The following is a 19,814-nucleotide window of genomic DNA, read 5'->3' as shown; positions in this document are numbered from 1 at the left end:
CATATGTTAATATTCGCTGCGTAGTACCCATGCATATACAGAAGTAGTAGATAGACAACAGACAAATAGACCATGAAGTTCATAAAGTTGACGAAGCAACGATTGATTGAATTTATGTACTAAAAGATCATACACGAAAAACAAGTTATATCAATCAAATCTTACACTACAGCAGAAGCATACCAAGACCAGCAACAACACTGGTCATGATGTAGGCGCCGAGCTGCCAGTTGCCAACGTAGACAGCCATAGGACGGGGTCCAAATCCGGCAGCGCCATCAGAGGTCTCACTGGACGAAGAGCCAGAGCCGGAAGCATCACCGCCAACACCGCCGTCAGGAGTAGTAACGTTGCCGGTACCGTCTGTGCCAGCTTCATCAAGCAAGGTCTTGCAGCTGTCGCTTGAGTCCTTGGCGTCAACGATCTCACCGCGGCCGTCAAAGTCACAAGCATCATCACTGTTCTGCGCCTTGTAGTATTGACTCATGACGAAGGAAAGCTGCTGCTTAGTGGTACAGACGCTGTACGCTCCGTATGTGCCATTGACGGCATCAGCCTTCTGACCGGCGCAGTACTTGCCACCCTCAAGGCCGCAAATGTAGCCGAAGATTTCGCCGTATTCTTCCTCGTCAACGTTGTCCTTCACCTTGCAGGTCAGGGTGTCCTCCATGCAAGAGCAGAGGTTCGCGTTAGGGGAAGGAGGAAGGTCAGAGCTGGCTTCCCAGGCCTTGCCGACGGAGGGGCATGTGGGAATGGCAGTGTTGCTGGCGGTGTAGGTCTTGCTGTTGACACCGGTAGCGGTGACCTTTTGCATCTGGGAGGAGAGGTAGGAGAAGTCGTCCCGGGTCTTGACATCACCGTCGTCGATGCTGACCAGGCCGTAGTCGTTGGCCTCCTGGAAATACATGTAGACAATACCACCGCTCCACACATCGTTCATCTGGTCACCGTACAGGACGGGGACATCGGTGAACTTGCGAGGACGAGGGTCAATGCAGCCATATTCGGAGAAGAAGGCCGGGACGGGGTAGTCCTTGAATTCCTCAGTGCGGGCCTTGTATCCAGAGGCAGCAAAGCTCGATTCACCGCACCATTCGTAGATGTTGTAACCAAACATGTCAATACGGCTGTCCTCGTCACCGCAGACCAGGTAATCCTTCAAGTCCGCACGGAGTTCGGCGTCATCATCAGTAGCGTATCCGACAAGCAGAGTATCACGGTGGTTCTTCTTGATGTAGGCCTTCATGTCACGCACGGCAGCCTTGACGAATGCAATTGAGTTAGTGTTAGTGTTGTTGTTAGCAACCTCGTTACCAGCAAAAAAACCGATAACATTGGTGTAGTTGGCAAAAGCGTCGATGACGCTGGTGTAGCGGTTGTACAGATCGACGTTCCAGGCGGGATCGGCACGGTTGATAGACTCGCTGGGCGAGGACAGATCGGTGATCAGGTAGATGCCGGCGTCTGCCAGCAGACCCATGCAGCGGTCGTGGTTCTTGTCCGGGTTGACGGCATAGGTTCGAATGACATTGGTGCGCAGCTGCTTCAGGTAGGGAATGTCGCGCTCACAGTCGGAGTCATCGGCCAGGGGGTCGGTGTAGTCCGCGTTGTCCGAGGCCGTGCCGTTGGAGGAGTATTCCTGCTGGTAGGCAACACCACGGATGAAGAATTCAGTGCCATTGTTGGAATAAAACAATTTGTTGCCCTATGGTTGACTGTGTCAGCGCCTGACAAGGCGATTTGATGCCCGTGCGACCGGGCTGGCTTACCTTGGAGGTGATCACGGGCAGGTCGGCCGCCAGGGCGCTGCTCGCGAGGGCGGCGCCGGCAAGGGCGAGAGAGAATCTCATTGTACAAGAGCAACAGAAAAACTGGAGAACGAGTGTCAAGAACCGGACGATCAGTTAGTCAGTGGTTGATCACGAAGATCGATCTTTCGAGCTGGTAACTCTTCGCAAAAAGAGGGCACGAAGAGTTCAATAGAGTATAAATAGTCAAATGGAACGAATGACTGACGACAAACACACGTGTGCCGGTCGACTGATGGAGAATAGATAGAAATGAAGAGGCAGGAAGACTTGAGGGAAAGAAGAAAGTTTGGGATGGGATAGGATGGAGGAAAGGAGTTGAAGTAAAGGCACTGGGAGTGGGACGGGCGGCGCTGAAACGGGGTCGTATTACGCTGCTTGTACACTCTGGGCAGTCCCTGGTAGTCCACAGTACTGTAACTTGTCCCTGAAGGCAGTCCCTGAGTCCCTGTAGTCGTAAGGGTCTGGGGAAGGGACGAGCAGCCTGACGTCCCTAATGTTTAATGATGTCGCTTCTTCACCAGATTCATAGTTCTATGAGCTACAACATCATATATGCTTGGGCTAACATGATATACTATTCCTACTGCATAGCAACAGCGAGACCGGGATAGATTACCACTGTCTGGGAGCGCTAAGAATATCTGAAACTAGATCCAGGACCAGACCCTGAACAGACCCTTATTGGTCAGGGTCCAAGTCATTCTTACTGGATTACAATATTTACCGTAACCAACCGTAAATACATACTTACCAATGCCCAGGCTTGGTATCGGTCTTATATGGTCTTATCTCTCAGCCAATAATGCTTGTCTTTCAAGCTGCTTCATTACCATCGGTCGCTCTATTTATTCTCGGGATAAAGACTGAAAACTGGATATCTGGCCCACAGTGAGAGAAGCGCCAGCCGTTTAACTGACAACAGAAGGTTTGGGCATTGGGTGTTCGGTTCCTGGATCCCGACCGTGCCTGTTCCAACGGTAGCAACATGGGAACGTGACCTGGATCGCATTTCTTGCTAGCGACGCATTTTCTTGCCAGAGATAAACTCCCAGTCAAAGGTCGCTTTGGTCTCGCGCCCGTGCTTTGTCTCTATCATCTCGACCTCATTATGGCGTTCCCTCTTTCAAGGATTCGGTGTGGATGGCTGCAGGCCTGTGATATCATGATATCAGGAAACTGCATAGCCACACTTCTAAGCCAATCAGACACTTTATCTCGTCAACATGAGATGACCAGGGGTTTCAGGTCCAATTAGCGCAAAGAATTTGCAGCAAGGGTGAAGAGAAGAAGAACGAATCCTTGAATTTGGACGCGAGCGTTGTCCAGCTTGTCTGCCAACTTGCCAAGAGCAGGAAAGCTTCGCCATGAAGTCTTAGCGGGCGATCTGACATTTCGATGTCTATCAATATCCTGGCATCCTGCAGACTCTGTCGTATTGACATCACGGCCAGTGACGCATTCATTCTCACTCAACTTTTTTGTTTTTGTCGTTCTTTACATTTCTGTTTCCTCGCTCTCGTTCGGGCAATTTTACCATAATTAATTGTTGTGGGATCTTTCGGACGATCACTCCGTCACTGGCGTTTCTCGATCCCCCTTTTTTGACCTCCAGATCTCAACCAGCCTCCATCATCCACTCCAGGCAGCAACTTATCCAAGGCTAGGGTCTCTGTCAGCCACAGTTCCATCATCTAACGCCTCATTGAATCGGAGTAAGTGTTGTACACAGCCCATCATTCGTCGTCGTGTCTTTTTCTGCCCAAATGCTGGCGCTGAAGCCTCGTGGCTACGTGGCGCGGCAAGCCCACGTACTGATGTGGCTGAGTCACTGTAGTGCCAAAGTATACAAAAGAATGAAGACAGTCTAATGGTTTTGTAGTCTGATCCAATAGTTAAGAATTTCACTGCGTTAGACATGCGTGAGCATATTCCAACTCCTCTTGATTTCCAGTCTGACTCGTCTAGATATTTACAAAAGTCAAGCCAGGCACCTGGCCTGGTATGATCAAGATGGCGAACCCACGATCCATAACCCCTTCAAGAAATTCCGAAGAAGCCCGCGACGGACGAATTCGATCCAACTCGAAAGCAGGTTGACGCAATTCTCCTCTGCTGGCGCGGTGCGCCCTGAGGAGGAAATCCGGCGCAATAGAGAAATAAGAGAAGGTCTGGGCGGGCCCGCTCATTCATCCTCTTTCCCACCCGGCACTGGGACGACGGTGGATTCAGTAGCTCGGCCCGAAAGTATGGAAAAGGCAGAGCAGGAGCCTTCGATGAGCAGTAGCGACCCCATCAATGTTTCAACTCGTGCAAGCCCGGCTGGGGAGTCAGAGGGCATACCTCGGAAGCGGACGCGGTTCCTAGGGCTAAGGGAGCCTTCGAACGAAGAGGGTAAAGAAGTTTCCGAAGATGAACTGCGGGATAAGCAAAAGTTTACGCCAGTGGGCCAATTCAAGGCCACTGTCCTAAATTCATGGATCAATATTCTTATCCTTGCCGCGCCGGTTGGAATTGCGTTGAACTATGTTGACGTCGACCCCGTGGCAGTTTTTGTGGTCAATTTCATTGCTATTATCCCCTTGGCAGCTATGCTAAGTTTTGCAACGGAAGAGATTGCCCTAAGGACAGGCGAGACGATTGGAGGTCTCCTCAATGCCAGTTTTGGAAACGCTGTCGAGTTAATCGTTGCCATTATTGCCTTGGTCCACGACGAGGTGCTCATTGTGCAGACTTCCCTCATCGGTAGCATGCTGTCCAACCTCCTTTTGGTTCTGGGAATGTGCTTTCTCTTTGGTGGCATCAACCGCTTGGAGCAGCACTTCAATCCTGTCGTCGCGCAGACAGCAGCCAGTCTTCTTTCTCTATCGGTCGGGGCTCTGATCATCCCTACAGCTTTCAACGCCTGGTCCGACGGTACGTCAAGTTTCAATTACCGCGTTGAAGAATACTAACAATCGTAGCGGACAAATCCAAGACTGCCCCGCTATCCAGAGGTAAGGATTGTTCCTCATTACAAAGAACTACTCTCACCTGTATTAGGAACTAGCGTGATCCTTTTGGTCGTTTACGGTTGCTACCTCTACTTCCAGCTCAGTACACACGTTGAGATGTACAACGCGCCCAGCCAGAAATCCGAAAAGATACGCCAGAAGGTGTCCGAAGGCGACGCCAGTCGCGGCATTGCTCAGATCGGTCATATGTCGGCTGCACTGGCAGGAGCGAACAATGAGCCAGTGCAGGACCCTGACGACGAGCCAGAAGAGCCGCAGCTTCACATCTACGTTGCGATTGCGACGCTGTGCATCTCCACTGCACTCGTCGGCGTGTGTGCGGAATTCATGGTACATTGATCTCGTGAAGATCATTAAGAATAAGGCGCTAACTCGAGCAGGTTGACTCTATCGACGCGCTGACAGACCGCGGCGGTATCTCAAAGACCTTTGTCGGGTTGATTTTGCTCCCGATTGTCGGCAATGCTGCCGAGCACGCAACGGCAGTCACGGTAGCGATCAAGGATAAAATGGATCTATCTATTGGAGTGGCCGTGGGCTCGAGTATGCAGATTGCCATGCTGGTTCTTCCATTCATTGTGGTGCTCGGCTGGATCATGGGCAAGGATGACATGGTACGTTTCTGACACCGACCGATCAAGCCGACGGTACTAATCCCAGTAGACGCTCAGCTTCGACGCTTTCCAGGTGATTCTGCTTTTTGTCTCGGTGCTCTTGGTAAACTATCTCATTGCCGATGGAAAGTCGCATTGGCTTGAGGGTGTTTTGTTAATGATGATGTACATTATTATTTCGGTCGCCGCCTGGTGAGTGCAATCCCATTTCAGTCCGATTCAGTCTAACGTCCATTGTGCAGGTTCTATGGATGAGACAGCCGCTCGTTTCCAATATATCATATCATATCACCGGCTCGGCCATTTACTTCATGCATCTACAATTGATACCTCTTATCACTCCTAATATTATATGTTTACCTACTTTTCTCTCTCGAGTACCTAGACCGACCCCTAGTCTCAGGGCTGTCCTCAACCGAATGACATATGTCAGCGTGTTCGAGTGGAGCTGACGGGGTTAGTGTTACCTCGTCCTGGAGCTCGAACCATCGGGTAAATATTCAGGACCCGGACGGAGGGAATGCCGCATTGCTTTAGTTCTAGTACCCACGGAACACACTTGGTCTTTTACCTTCGTTCTCGCTTTCGCTACATGAATCATGTTAGACGAGGTGGCGGTGGTCGGCCAACCTAGCGCCCAGCTCCGGCTTTTTATTATTTCTTTATGAAGTCCACTGAAAATCCGCGAATCAAATCCCGAGTCGAATGGGATGCTCGGGCGGCAAATGAAAGACTCAAGCCTCGACGCAACGCAGCTTAGCGTCTAGATTGCTCAAGACGGAATTTCCGGGGTTCATTGGATGGGATTTGGAGAAAGCTCTCAAGCTTCGTCCCAGCTCCAGTCCGTTTCTGGCATCCCGTCGGCCCTGCTCTCCGTCCCGCATCATCAGGTAAAATCCAGGGGACACCGGTGCTGATGTTGGATGGGATACCCTCCGATGGGTGTGACGGGTTTAGAGCTTGCTAAGTCTGAGCCGTAGTTGCACGTATTTCAGCCGCCTCCGTACGCGGTCCTCTCAAGAGGATATCTCCTCCGTAGATTACCTAGGTAGATGGTATCGCCGGACGTCAAAACCCGTGACTTGGCGCTTTCATTATACTGGTAGGCCCTCATTACCTAGGCCCAGGGCTCGTAGAAACTCCGTAGGTACCCATATGCCGGGGCCCCGGTCTAGGTGGGTAGGTGATCAATGGCCAGCCCACTACACCCTCCCCGGTGGCTGGGACCAGTCAGCCTCGACACGAGCATCACCATCGACATCATCAGCAACTTCCCCATCTTCGCATCAGCGTCAATACCACATGAAGAGGCTCGATTCAGATTCGCTTACTTCACGTGTCATCTGAAGAACTACGCCCGTGCTCATCGCGCCGGCCATGCTTTTTCTGACAACCCCATTCTGACACCTAACCTTGATCCCACCATCGCCGGTTGGACGACCTGTCATGCCTGCGACTGCAGACCTACTACTAGCCAACCTAAAGCATACCCCGCCTCAAGCTTATAGGCCAGAAATTCCGGGGTGACGGGTCGGATGAGCCACTGAGCGTCGCCCGGGTCGTGATGTACGAAGTCCTAGGTGGTAGGTGGCCAGTTCCGTCGATGGCCGTAAAGAGGGGATTGATCAGATCCTCATTGCCCTTGATCTCCCGAGGCCATTCTGCGGCTGGCTGGGTGGTCGGTACGCACTGTACTCCGTCGTCTCGTGGTCCTGCTGGGATTGCCACCCTGGAGCATAGCAGGGCCTACTAAGAGTCCAAGGAGGTCCAAGAACCCATATACGAAACCTCGGGATGCAGGGGCACGTAGCCTCGCACCCTTTACCGGAATCACATTCTCTTCGGCCGGTCTGGTCGGAAGTTGAAAGTACAGCCGGCGCGTCCAGGATTGCCCAATACGGTTGTACCAGGATTGTGCCGCACGGCAGATCTCTTACTACAGGTGGTATATTTATTTACGAAACTGTGCCAGTGGCACAGTTCTGGCCAGTCCTGGCCATGACTGGGCTCTGTGCTCTGTGCTATGCCGGCACGGCTACATACAGTTGCCGACGAGAATGCTGTCTTACCTGCCGTCAATTCCTCAATCCCTTCATTCCTGCCCTTGACTCCGTCTCCCTCTCCACCACGCGCGCGGCCCCAGGATTTCGAGCCAGAAATCGACCAGGACAAAAATCTGGGCCAGCGGTTATATTTACCCCGTTCAGCATCGGGGAATCTCCGGAAAAGCCCGGGCGGCTGTCTCCATCTACTCCATTTTTCCCACGGTGTCTGGCGAGTGTAACGGTTGACGGGTTTTGCACGGAGCTGGCGCGGTGATGTTACCTCAGAGTGGAAAATCGGGTACACTGATCCCCGCGGCTGTCCTATCGCAGCGCAGCAATAAGACTCTGCGTCAAGCCAGAGGGCTGTTGAGACTTGCGGGGTGCCTCGGGACCGGTTAAATGCGCGGGGAACTTCCGTTGCCGGCCTGCTGGCAATTCCGATCAATCGGTCACGCTCGGCTTGTGGGTAAGCTTTGTCTGGAGTCATGGGACCTGAGGTTTCTTCCAGCAGCCCTTGGCGGATGATTTTTCATTATTTTGCATAATTCCTCGCTTGGAGCACCCAGTTACTTTAATGACTTATTAGTGTTAAATTCAGTGTAAAATTCAGCGTTAAATCGACGGTGATCAGTCCCTGATTACCATTTACCAGTCGGTCGCAGCGCGGTCGGGAACCAATCCTGTCCAGCTCCAGCTGCCTTCTGCCCGCTACTGGGTCTTGCCAGCTCTACTAGCTGCTGAATGCCTGATTTCTAATTCATGCCTGAGGCAGAATAGTCCGATCTTCTTCCCCGCGGGGAGGTCTGCATGACCTCCACAGTGCAGTCGGTGCATGGGATCTGGCTAGTCTTAAGAGTGCTGACTATTAGGGTTTATGTACTTTTTGACGGGACCTGCAACTGAAGAGATGATCGCTTTTAGACTTCATAATCCCACACGGATTTCATTTCATAACGAGATTAAGTACTGTCGGAGTCGCACTTGGCCCAGTTATGTAATGGGTCAAGTGACGTTCCACACGGGCTGCTGCTAACCGGCTTCGGTCCGTGTCGGCGCTCTTTATACAGTGCCAGGGCGGCCCCTCGTGGCAAAATGCTGGCTGAACGCTGCTGAGACGGCTCCTCGTCGTGTTGACCGGCCGCTTTACACGTCCAGTAGTCCTACCGACGAGTTCGGCTGGTGTCTGGTCATTTCACACTCATTCAGTGTGCGCGCCGGAAGACAGGAAGCAGAAATCACATTCTCGGCACTCGGAAAGGGGCTCCACCTTGGGGCCTGCACGCTCCGGCCGCTCGGTCTGGCTTCGCCTGTGCTCGACTGGCTGCTCGTCCAGTCGTCCTCGTTAGTTCATCTCCGGACTCTCTCTGTCGGGCCTCTCCGCAATTTCTCCAGCCTGCCCAGGCTTTAGTCCACTGCTTCCATCAGCCATTTTCGCTTCCGTTCGTTCTTTATTATTCGCCCTCCCCTACCCTTCTTCGTCTCGCTCTTCTCTTCCCCCTCTCTTTTGCGTCGTCTCCCCCCGTCCCTTACTCCAGACGCGTGCCTGACTGGAGCCCCCGACGCTGGGCCTCGACTGACTCGCCTCCCCCACACTCCGCGCTCAACTTCCACACTAGGTATTCCACCCCATCGATTTCTTAGCTTCTTAGCCCACCCAGTTCCCATCTCCAATTGTCAATTGTCAATTTCCCATTTTTCATTCCCTATTTCCTATTCCCACTTCCATTTTCATTTCCCGTCTTCAATTGACTGCCGTTCCCCGGCTGCGTTTTGCTTCACCGGTTTGCTTCACCGGAGTGGGTGGTTTCTCGGGTCGCTTTTCGTGGTCGTTTTTCGTGGTCGTTTTTCGTGGTCTCTTTTCGTTGTTTGCTTTCGATCCCTGCCCTTCTGCTGTCCTTGTGCACGGCTCGGGTTAGGAGAGGGAAAAAGCAACGGGCCAGCAAACCCACAACGCCGTCGATGAATGTCTCGTTCGTTCTGTTGAATTCCGTTGACGTCGTACTGACCGACCGTCGAACAGCCCGTGGCCCGGCCTTGAAAGATCTTGGAAGGCTTTGAAATTCGGGTTGAAAATCGTACCATTTCCTGCGTTGCCCTGCCCAGTGCAGTCATCCATTCCTGCCATCCAGGCCACCCAGACCAGACCGACCAAGCCAGACCGTCGTCCGACTCGCTCGCACCGGCGGAATCCCGGGGAATTTTGCCGGAGAAATACAGCGGATACTGGAAGCGCAGCGGCCTGCTAGGGAGTCAAAAGAGCCACCCGCGTTGCGACCGCTGTCGCCGGCCCTGCACTCTCCCGTCGCCCCGGCCGTCTATACTGCTCGCTTGCCGTCCTGCCGTCTCGCTTTTGTTGTGTCCTTGCCTCTACGTTTCTGGGTGAGACGGGCCCGTCCCGTCTGAGCAACCGTCTACAATCATGCGGTCAAGCATCGCCTGCGCGCGCTGCCGCCGAAGCAAAATCAAGTGCGTCAACTCCGGGATCGACACTACCTGTCGCGCCTGCGAATCTTCCGGTCGAGACTGTGTTTATCCGACGCCTGCTATCGGCGTCGGCGGTGCCAAACGAGATCTTGCCGCCCTCGCCGATGGCGAGGACCGCAATGGCGATTGGGACAGCCCCAAGCGCCAGCGCTCTCGCAAGGCCGTCGGGCCCTCGTCCGCGGCCAAGGATGCTTCCAGGGCCTCTCTCGATGCACTGGACTCGTCCATCTTGACCCTCAAGGTCTGGGAGGCTGTCCTCGATCTCTTCCAGTCGCACTATGCGACTCTCCTCCCCTTCCTCCATCCCGCTTCTTTCATGAGCCAGGTTCGGCAGCTTTCTGGAAGCCAGTCTTCACCATCGGCTCCTACAAATACATCCGTCTCTAATCCCCAAGACCCTCCTCGAGATCAGGCGCCAAAGCCGTCGGCGCCTCCTGACCCGCTGATTCCTCTCGGCGTTCTCGCTCTCACTGCCCGTTTCCACCCTCAACTCGCCGCCTACCATTCCCCCGCGTCTCCAGGGCACCCAACAAATCCGCTCGCTGCTTCGGAATTCTATGCGACAGCGCTGCGCAGCCGATTAGCCGGCGTAGATGGTGCCAGTCTCGCTGTGCCCGACCTTACCCGGGTCCAGGCGCTGCTCATGCTCGCCTTGCATGAATGGGGCATGTGCCGCGGCAAAAGTGCCTGGCTGTATGTGGGAATGGCCATTCGCCTGTCCCAAGCCATGGGGCTGCCGTTTGAGCTGGAGAACGACGTGGTCTCTCGTGACGTACCGCGGTCGCCAGCTCTGAAAATGGAAGCCGATATGTTCGGCCTGCCGCGCCGCCCCGAACAAAAGGAGCAGACATCAGACGAGGTGATCTCGCAAGAGACGAAACGCCGTACTTTCTGGGCGTGTTTCATCCTCGACCGTTCCTTGAGCAGCGGTAAGTACCGGCCGCGAATGATCCGGGTCAAGGAGCTGGGCATTCAGCTGCCTAGTGACAATGCATTTGCGTTTGGAGAGCGAGTGCGGACATCCCGCTTGAGCGACCCGGTCGGCCGACGTCCTCAAAGCTTCAGCTCCCAAGGCGTCCAGATTCCGAGTATCCGTCAGAGCATTGGCGGATTTGGTGACGAGAAATTGATCCCCAACGGCTCGGATAACCGCCCATGGTCACCTGTGTCGAGACGAAAAGACTCTGCTGACGATGAGATTGACCGGTGGGAAATCGGCGCTGAAGAGTCGGTTTTGAGCCGCGCCGTTCGTATCATCCGAGTGTGGGGAAGTATCGCCAAGTGGTCCTGTGCTGGCGGCCGACGAAACGAACAATTACCTCCGTGGCACCCTGATTCACGCTTCTCCCGGCTCCGAACATCACTCGCAGACTTCCGCGATGCCCTGTCCCGTAATCTGCAGTACTCTCCCCGCAATACCGATACCCATATCAACATGTACAAGAACACTCTCCCCCCGTACACCATCATGCACCTCGCCTATTTCCTTTCCGTCATCATCCTTCATCGGTCGTATATGCCTTTTCTTCCTGTGCGCTGCACAGAACCCATTGGGCCACTCGACGAGCTGGTGGACAAGGCTGGCATGCCGGAAGGGTTCTGGCGTGATAGTGCGCGCGAACTCTTCGCCGCTGCTCGGCAGCTGATGGACCTGGTTGTAACCTGCCAGGAACAAGGAGTGCTCGTCGAGAATCCGCTCGTCGGATTCTCCATCTATAACGCCGCATTTGTCGGTATTTACGCGGCGCATTTTCCCCACATGGATGTTGATGGCGTTCTCGCTCCGGTATACCGAGGCGACCCGCAAGGCCCAGTTCAATCCCGCAAGGTCCTGGGTATCCTTCGCGAGATGCGGCCGCGCCTGAAGATGGCAGCTGGCTGGTTCCGCACCCTCAACCGTCTGCATAGCTACTTCTCCAAGGTCAAGCGCGACTACCGCCGTAACTCACGGAGATCAGATATGTTGCCGCCAGACGCGCTCGACCCGCACAGCGGCAATGGCATTCGCCCCGTGCGTGAAGGTGGAACTGGCGGAGGTCTAGAAGAGTTTAAGCTCCTCGAGAAGCTGTTCCTCGAGTTTGGATCCATCGACGACCAACTTCCCGATAGTCAGGGTAGCGAAGAGGATGGCGACCGCGCAACAAACATCAGCGAAACCGGCAGCAATCATGTCCGCAGCGACCCTGGCGATCTTGGTGAAGGCCCGCTCGACGGCGCAGGCGGCCGACGCGAGTCGTGGGTCCCCGTGAACAGCCCCGGCCTACCACTCCCCAGCATAGACGAGCGCCGACCAAGCCTTCCACTACCGCCAAGCCGCGCTCTCCAGTCCCAGTCACCCTTCTCGCTCCCCTCTCTTCAGCATCAACATCAACACCAGCATCACCCAGACGGCCAATACAACAGCTCCTCCCCGACTCTTCCCTCTCTCGCTCCAGCAAACGCCTACGGAGGCCTCCCGCCTGGCCCCGGCCCAACAGCATCAACACCGGCGTCCTCTGCCCGTCTGCAACCCATCAACTCCTGGCTCAATTCACGCTCGCAACCCCCCCCAACGTCTTACTCGCAATCCCTTCCACCTATTAGCGCCGCTGCACCAACACACCATCTCCCAATGCTCCCGCCCCCTGGATCCGTCGGACACCCGGCTGCATCTCCCCCTGCCACAATCGATGGACTTGAGAGCTTCAATAATCTTTGGTCGACTAGTCTTGGCGGCGATGATGTTCTTGCGTTTCTGGAGGGAAGCAACTATGCACAGTCTCCTAGTTCTGGTGCGGGCGCCGCGGGCATGTCTGTACCGTCTGAGGTTGGTGTTCCGACAGGTTGGTTAAGTACGGTCTGGACGGAGTTTGCGCGGTGACGGTGACGGTGCCATGAACCAGAACCCGAATCGCCTCCACATTGTTGTTGTTGTTGCTCACTTTCTTATGTTCTTTGTACTATTATTCTCCGCGGACGAGATATTTTTATTTATTCTTTGTCTGCTCTGTCATGGATACGACCATCATGCGAATGTCTCCACTGCTTATTGCTTAGGAACGGATTGGAAAGGGAATGGGAAGCGCGGGCTGGCTCGGTTTTCAAAAGTCTTTTCAGCTTTCAACGGATGGACTCCCTTCGGTGGACATTGGACACTAAACCGGGCCTCCAGCTCGGTTTTGACGAACGCGGAATTGAACGGAATGGGTTGGGTTGGATGTTTTGAGCGTGGCGTCTGGTGCATGAACTGTATTGAATTCAACTTGAGCTATCATTTACTTTCCTGGTTATTCGGTCTTCCCTTTTTGTTGTATATGTGTATGTACCCGACATCCATCTCTCAGGTCAATTCGTTCAATTCGATTGAGCTCAATTGGTGGGTTAGCTCTGGTCTGTTCCGTACATTCCATATTACCATTTTCATCCCTCATTTTGCAGGCGTCTTCTTTGTGTATTTCGTACAGTTCCGTGCTCTATTTACTTGGTTCGGCTGGGCTCTCCCCTACAAGCTTGGGTATGGATTACCGACGCATCTATCCATCCATATTTGCATTGATACCCTGTCTCTACCCATGTCCTATCTATATCTTACCTGCTGCGGTTTGCTACGCTTCAGCCGGTCCAATATCCAAGCAGATACAATGTGGTCAACATAAGCCGGGAGTTTCCAACTCCGTAGTGCGGTAGTCAGTTATAAAGGGGCCTAGCCTACAGCGTAGGTATGTCCTTAGCTATCTGCTGGATCACTGGATTCTGGTCCACTTTATTCCGCATAAAAAGACGAGGCGCGGCGTACGCATGAGGCTAGGATAGTATTAGACGACCTGCGTCTAGAGTAAGTAGAGTAAGGGCAGTAGTGGCTAACTCGCTCACCGTCCTCTCTGCTTGTTTCTCTGGTTATCTCTCTGGTTGAAAAGAAGAGGTACCTGGCTTATAGTCTGGATGTCGATTTGGTTTTTCTGGGCACCTACCAGTTTCTAGGTAGTCATTGTAGAATCTGCTATGCTTGACCACGATTGCTCTGTATTTTCGCTAAACCTTGAAGACACAGGATCCATCAACACAGAAAGGTAGTATATTAGAGCATTAAAAAGCTAAAAGTACAGAGAAGCCAGAGAGGACTGGACTGGACTGGGTTATGGATTGACGGTATAAGCTGTGCACTCAAACTCGCCAGCTACTCTCTTGTACTAAGGACTGGCATATGACAAATCGGTTTTTATGATTTCATGGATTATGCTGACAGGTTATGAACCCCAATGACCACATAGAGCCCCGTAGCCCGGTTGATATCAAGACGGATGGGCTTCAGACAAGAACCGGATCGAAGCCTTTTTACGGTTCTTGAACGTAGAATGATGAATTCAAACTAGCATTTGAGCATCCATCTTGTCTGGTTATGGAGAATAGGATATAGGAGCAATAACCAAGTCTTCTAGAGAGTGTTCTTTATTTCATTTATAAGGTTTCATGTAGCCAAATGATTGTTATACCTAGCGAAGCACATGATGCCTAGTGCAAATATATATGCCCGCTCAGACATAAGTGCACAGGGGTCGCATTCTTCTTGCCAGAGACTTAGTCTGGATAATGTCCTGCTATACCGTGAACGGAATATAGTTCCGGGTTTAGCCATCAATATTGACCAGTTGGGAGTCTGGGAAGGGTCTCTAGTGGCCCAGCAAGAATATGGCCATTGCTGTGGCTGGCTAAAGCTTCCAATTCCTCCCATCTGCACTCTGCCGCCCCTCTTCGGATTCATTTTCCACCCGTCGCTAATGGCGTTTACTCCCTCTCGTCTGCGCGGTGAAGCGTGGGCAAAATTTGTCTCAGCGCGCCAGACTCTATTCTACGCGACCCGTGTTTCCCTGGCTTCCTGCTCTGCGGGCGTCATCGGACGATTTCATACGCACAAGCTTCACTTCACAGAACTCACCTCCTGCGACCGGTTCGCTGATCTCGAACAAAATTGAGGAGTTGCTTCATTCCAGGTTAGTTTCGAGCTATATCTGCCTATGCCCGTTGGGATTCATGGTTGAGGCGGGCCGATATTTCCAGTCGCAGCAGCCTGATCCTTTACCTCACTCGGATCTTATCTAACACTGCTATAGCTGGATATCTGACCGCACCGTGCACGAAACCAACCTTGAATATGATTGACTTTTGCGTCGCTTCATCTGCCAGTCCATGCGGAAAGATGAGGGATGAAACTGGTAGCTCTTGGTTGAGAGTGACGAAGCAACGGCAATCCCAGGGGTCAGCCATCGGTACAGTCGACATCACAATTGTTCGTGGGCAGCAGCGGTTCGAGCGAGAGGAGTAACTCAATTCCCTCTTCCTTTCCGGTTATGAATCGAACGGGCAGCGAGCGATACGAAATACTTCAGCGAGATGCGATCAGCCACTTGACTCTTGTGGATGATGCTGGAAGCCCGTGATGCGAATCTTTCGATGCACTCCGCGATTTGTAACTCGCTATTACGGCGACTATATTTGCTGTTTGAATCTCGAGGTTGAGTTTGAGGATGGTCTGCTGCGTCTTCGCGGTTTTTGTGATGGCCTCATTCGCACCGATTGGTGTTTATGGAACATCGAATCGACGATAGCTCGAAGGCCAACCTTGAAGTCTAGACCGACGCAAACGCAACGGATTCACCAATAGAAGAACAGAAAACTTCGTCGCGTCAATCACTCAATCGAAACGCCATGAAGGGGTCCGAGTAGAATGGGAGTTCCTCCAGAGAAGGATTTCGCGAATATACCTTTCCGGCTCCAAATTTCGCTGTACCTGCTGCCTTGCTGGTCGATCTGGATACAATTGGGTCATTTCTGCCTTTGAAGGGGATTATCACTCTCCATTGTCGATGGAATCGCGTGCTCGATGCCTAAATTGGGCAACCTCAATCACTCATGGGAGCCTGACTATTGTTTGCTGTTAACCACGATTAGCACCCCCAAAGCCGACGAAGCATCAATGACGGAAAACTTCAATTCGACTATAAAGCAACGCCTGTACGCATTCATTTGCGATTTGGCTCGCCCACCTGATACTTCCTCTACCGATGGTTATCCAATACCTGATCGATTGCCCGAACCAGTGCCTCTTCATTGCCACGCGGAATCCATGGTCTGCCCTGGCTCACTGTGACGGTGGGAATATCGAAAAATCACAATGACATTACTTTCGCCAATGCATGATGTGATAAGCGATGGATTGGATTCTGCGTCCTCTGACAAGCCTCTGAAAACAACCACTGAAGAGCACCTTTAAACCCTGAGGCTCACAGGCTCAGCCCTAGAGCTGCAGAATGAGTGGTTCGAGCATTAAAGTGGCCTGCAATTCGCCTGTTCATGTGGGGTGATGCCAGCAGCTGACCAAATTGCTTGCCGACCATTCGGTCTGGGTTACGTCAATCCGGCAGCGCAGGAACTCTCTCGAAAGAGGGAGACGAGAAAGCCTTATATTGGTATGGAGGGCCTATTTTTGTTGACCCATGGAGCCTCCCGTGCCTGCTATGAAGTTAAAAAACCTGGTATGATTGGCGAGGGGAGCGAATTCCGCCCGCTCACGGCAATCGCGCAACCGGCTTGCGCTTCCGACCTACCACAGCGCAGCAATGATTGCTCACCTACACAAACCGCGTTCAGCCTGTTGAGGGGCTGCTCGACAACCCTGTTCTTGCCTGACGACTTCCTGAGGCACAACAAACCTTCGCCTTCGACTGCCCCTCTGTCCGTTGTTGCTCGCAGTTGGATCCTGGACGAACGAGCCCAGAGACCACATCTTAGCTGCTCCGCATCCTCAATGATAATGAGTGATCCCTTTCCTTTTTCATCCACACCCTCGTCACAGTTCCCAGAAAATGAACCAGTTTATGGGTGGGTAGCGTCTGGGTTCTCGCAGACTTCCTTTCCATCTCAAGGACCGTTTGAGGCGACATCTAACCAGGCGGAGGCTTCCAACGCCTTCGCCATTGTTCCCCCAGAGCATTCATTGAACAGCAAGGTTGCGATCCCACGATCAGTGAGCTCAACAGCTGCGCCGACACGCGGGCGAGTCAGTCGAGCGTGCGAAAACTGTCGCGAACAAAAAGTGAAATGCAGCGGGCAACGTCCATCATGCCAACGATGTCAGGAATCAGGGATCCAATGCTCTTACGGCGACCGGAAGCGAGAGAAGTTGGCTAGGTGCGAAGCTTAGCTAGAGTCCTATCGGGTCGACAAGAGTTGGAATCTGACGGACTGAAATAGGCGACTAAGTGACCTCACGACGCGGGTTGAATCATTCGAAACGCTGCTGCAAAACATCTATCCAAACTTGGACTCTCTGTCCGCCCAGTACGTTGAACAGATTCTGAGCGATGTAAGCGCTATTCCTTCGCAATCGATTTTTCAAACGTACTCCCCGCACAAGCGTCCACCTTCCAACTTTACTCAACCATTATCTCATAACAGCAGTACGACAACGATCCGCCTTCAAACCATTTACCGTCAGAACTGCCCTCCCCTCTTTTCACCACTGATCCGGGATCTCCGATTGGCACAATCGACTTCACCGACGAAGATTTCAACCGCGATGAGAAGATACAAGCTATGGGCTTCGTGGGGGAGCATTCGGAGATGGCGTGGATGTACAGGCTGAAGAAGACCCTACATCATTTCCAGCAAGGTCCGCTGGGCAAGGACCTAGATCGCAACTATGTCACCAAATTGAACTACTTTCTGGACGACACCGAAGTAGTTATCATGGAGGATGTTGACTTGTTCCAGCGCCCGCTCCCTGCGGTTGCTGACCGTCTAGTCGAAAGCTATTTTCACCTTGTGCAACCGTACTTTCCAATCGTCAGCAAGGCCACCTTTCTAGGCCAATACAAATCCTTCTATTCCACGCCTTCGGTCCGGCCCGGAAGACGGTGGTTAGCAATTCTTAATCTAATATTCGCCATTGCTACGAAGTACGTTCATGATTCATCGAAGGACACAGAAGTGAACGCACAAGATCATAAAATATATTTCTCTCGAGCATGGAAGCTCAGTATGGGCGATGTTACTCTTCTAGATCATCCAAATCTTCAACAAGTGCAGGTTGAAGGTTTGTGCGCTTTTTATCTCATGACAGTGGGGCAGGCTAATAGGTCAGTCGTTCCTTTTTTTTTTAGCGTTTGCGTTCAGGTTCAGGGGGCGTCAAGAGCTAATATCCATTGAAGGTCTTGGAGGTTGTCGGGGATTTCAGTCCAATCAGCCGTTACGATGGGGTTGAATCTCCGAAATGAGAGCAACATTATCCTCTATAGCTCAAGAGAGACTCGTTATAGGGTCTGGTGGGCTGTATATGTTCTTCACGTCTTACTATGCGTGGTGAGCGGTCGTCTCCCGAGCAGCACGGAAGACTCCTGCACCACGCCTCTTCCGGTGCCGTTTGCCGAAGAAGAATTTTCACGCAACGAAGTTGAGCAGTTGATTGCGGACCATGAGGCTCGAACGGTTTTCATGCGGAATCTAGTGTTGCGGTCCTCAACGCAATCGGCAGAAAGAGCGTTGATACTTGAGTCGACCAGGCGGCGAACTCCCAGCCCTGGTAGGCTTAGTGACCAGATTGCGTCGGCTGCTGCCCATGTTCTTACGCCAAACGTTTCACTCCATTTTCTTCACTTCGTCGAACTAGGGTTGATCATGCGACGGTCTATTGAAGCCCTATATGCTCCGGGAGCAGGGCGAAAATCATGGCGCTCAATCGAGATGGTCATCTCTGCGTTGAACAGTCGAGCAGACAGTTGGCTCGCCAAACTTCCAGCTGAGTTTCGTTTTCTCCAAGGAGCACCGGCTTGCGAAAGGGAACGACTCAATCTTGCCTTTTCCTATTATAGCACCAAGATACTCATCACCCAACCATGCCTTAGCCGCATCCTTTCGCAGGCGTCATGGGATAACCAGAATGAGAGCCTTTGCACCGCGATGGCTGCTATGTGCATCGATATGGCTAGTCAAGTGTTGGATCTCCTACCTAACTCTCTGGACGTTGCTTGGGTCTATCGAATGTCGCCTTGGTGGTGTATAGTGCACTATATCATGCAAGCTATCACTGTCCTCCTAATTAGCTTGTTGATCAAAGAGAAAGCGGACGCTGGTCAGAATTCAAGAACTATTGACAATATTTCCAAAGCAGCGGACTGGCTTTCCGTCTTGGCCGTTAAAGACCCATCAGCACAACGAGCTTGGTCTGCTATCCAGGATTTGTTGGCTCACCGCGGATTCGAGACTGTGATGAAATCTACCCAAGCCTGACGCACTTGAGTTCGCGGGACTCAATCTGCGATTATCGCCGTATCCCGCTCATGTATTTCTCCCTATCACTCATCACCAGTTTTGTGCACACGATTAGGAATGGTGCGCTGGTGGAATTCAATAAAGTCAGAAAATTGTCAGTCTTCATCCACCCACCTGTGTATTTGACTCCCAGTGCTCTAAATTACGGTACAGGTTGCACCGACCTCAGACAGCTACTCACCGTGTCTCATCCGGTCTCCATCCACAGTTAACTCGGGCTGCGCACAGTAAGACCATCGGGGACAGTCCGCACGATACTGATACCGAATCTGGTAGCGCCTTCACCTTGATTGACGCTTTTCAGTGACCGGCAAGCCACCAGGCCGTATAGCTGCATGGCACTAGTACTCATAACCACAGAGCTCAGGCAGCCTGCCGCAACCACTCTATTGATCAAAACAATCATTGCTTGGCTCGCTGATGTAAAATAGATGCATCGATCCCGCTATATTGGCTGATGCGCAACAAGTGGGTCGAGCTGGCCGGGAGTAACGTCCATTCGCCGGCGCTCGCTTCCGGGCAGCTCTCCTATGGGGCTATACA

General features: G+C 52.6%; 5 protein-coding genes across 5 annotated transcripts; 3 read left to right on the top strand and 2 right to left on the bottom strand.

Moving 5' to 3' along the window:
• Positions 1-4: 4 nt before the first annotated feature.
• BDW70DRAFT_137742 (glycoside hydrolase family 72 protein) lies at positions 5-2,088 on the bottom strand. The gene is made up of 2 exons (XM_073737092.1): positions 1,770-2,088; positions 5-1,705 (listed from the first exon to the last, which is right to left on the bottom strand). The coding sequence occupies exons 1-2, from the start codon at positions 1,848-1,850 to the stop codon at positions 167-169; spliced, it is 1,620 nt and encodes a 539-aa protein (XP_073595349.1). The 5' UTR covers positions 1,851-2,088; the 3' UTR covers positions 5-166.
• Positions 2,089-3,417: 1,329 nt separating this feature from the next.
• On the top strand, positions 3,418-6,159 carry BDW70DRAFT_61557 (hydrogen/calcium exchanger domain-containing protein). The gene is made up of 8 exons (XM_073744392.1): positions 3,418-3,523; positions 3,691-3,730; positions 3,777-4,724; positions 4,772-4,804; positions 4,851-5,152; positions 5,203-5,436; positions 5,486-5,628; positions 5,679-6,159. The coding sequence occupies exons 2-8, from the start codon at positions 3,727-3,729 to the stop codon at positions 5,689-5,691; spliced, it is 1,677 nt and encodes a 558-aa protein (XP_073595348.1). The 5' UTR covers positions 3,418-3,523; positions 3,691-3,726; the 3' UTR covers positions 5,692-6,159.
• Positions 6,160-7,072: 913 nt separating this feature from the next.
• BDW70DRAFT_61559 (uncharacterized protein) lies at positions 7,073-8,044 on the bottom strand. Its single transcript, XM_073744393.1, has one exon. The coding sequence runs from the start codon at positions 7,966-7,968 to the stop codon at positions 7,267-7,269; it is 702 nt and encodes a 233-aa protein (XP_073595347.1). The 5' UTR covers positions 7,969-8,044; the 3' UTR covers positions 7,073-7,266.
• A 1,856-nt stretch (positions 8,045-9,900) lies between these two features.
• On the top strand, positions 9,901-13,318 carry BDW70DRAFT_168618 (putative C6 transcription factor; the record flags this gene model as incomplete). Its single annotated transcript, XM_073742503.1, has 1 exon — positions 9,901-13,318. One exon carries the CDS (start codon positions 9,901-9,903, stop codon positions 12,823-12,825), a length of 2,925 nt encoding a protein of 974 aa, XP_073595346.1. The 3' UTR covers positions 12,826-13,318.
• Positions 13,319-16,154: 2,836 nt separating this feature from the next.
• On the top strand, positions 16,155-19,325 carry BDW70DRAFT_61506 (putative C6 transcription factor). Its single transcript, XM_073744391.1, has 4 exons — positions 16,155-17,132; positions 17,196-17,307; positions 17,400-18,079; positions 18,152-19,325. Exons 1-4 carry the CDS (start codon positions 16,306-16,308, stop codon positions 19,227-19,229), a joined length of 2,697 nt encoding a protein of 898 aa, XP_073595345.1. The 5' UTR covers positions 16,155-16,305; the 3' UTR covers positions 19,230-19,325.
• The last annotated feature ends 489 nt before the right edge of the window (positions 19,326-19,814 follow it).

The sequence above is a fragment of the Aspergillus foveolatus genome (genome assembly GCF_047715535.1).
Source record: "Aspergillus foveolatus strain CBS 279.81 unplaced genomic scaffold BDW70scaffold_29, whole genome shotgun sequence".
In the NCBI taxonomy this organism is placed as follows: Eukaryota; Fungi; Ascomycota; class Eurotiomycetes; order Eurotiales; family Aspergillaceae; genus Aspergillus; species Aspergillus foveolatus.
The sequence above is the reverse complement of the archived record's forward strand: the minus strand, read 5'-3'. Positions and strand labels throughout refer to the sequence as shown.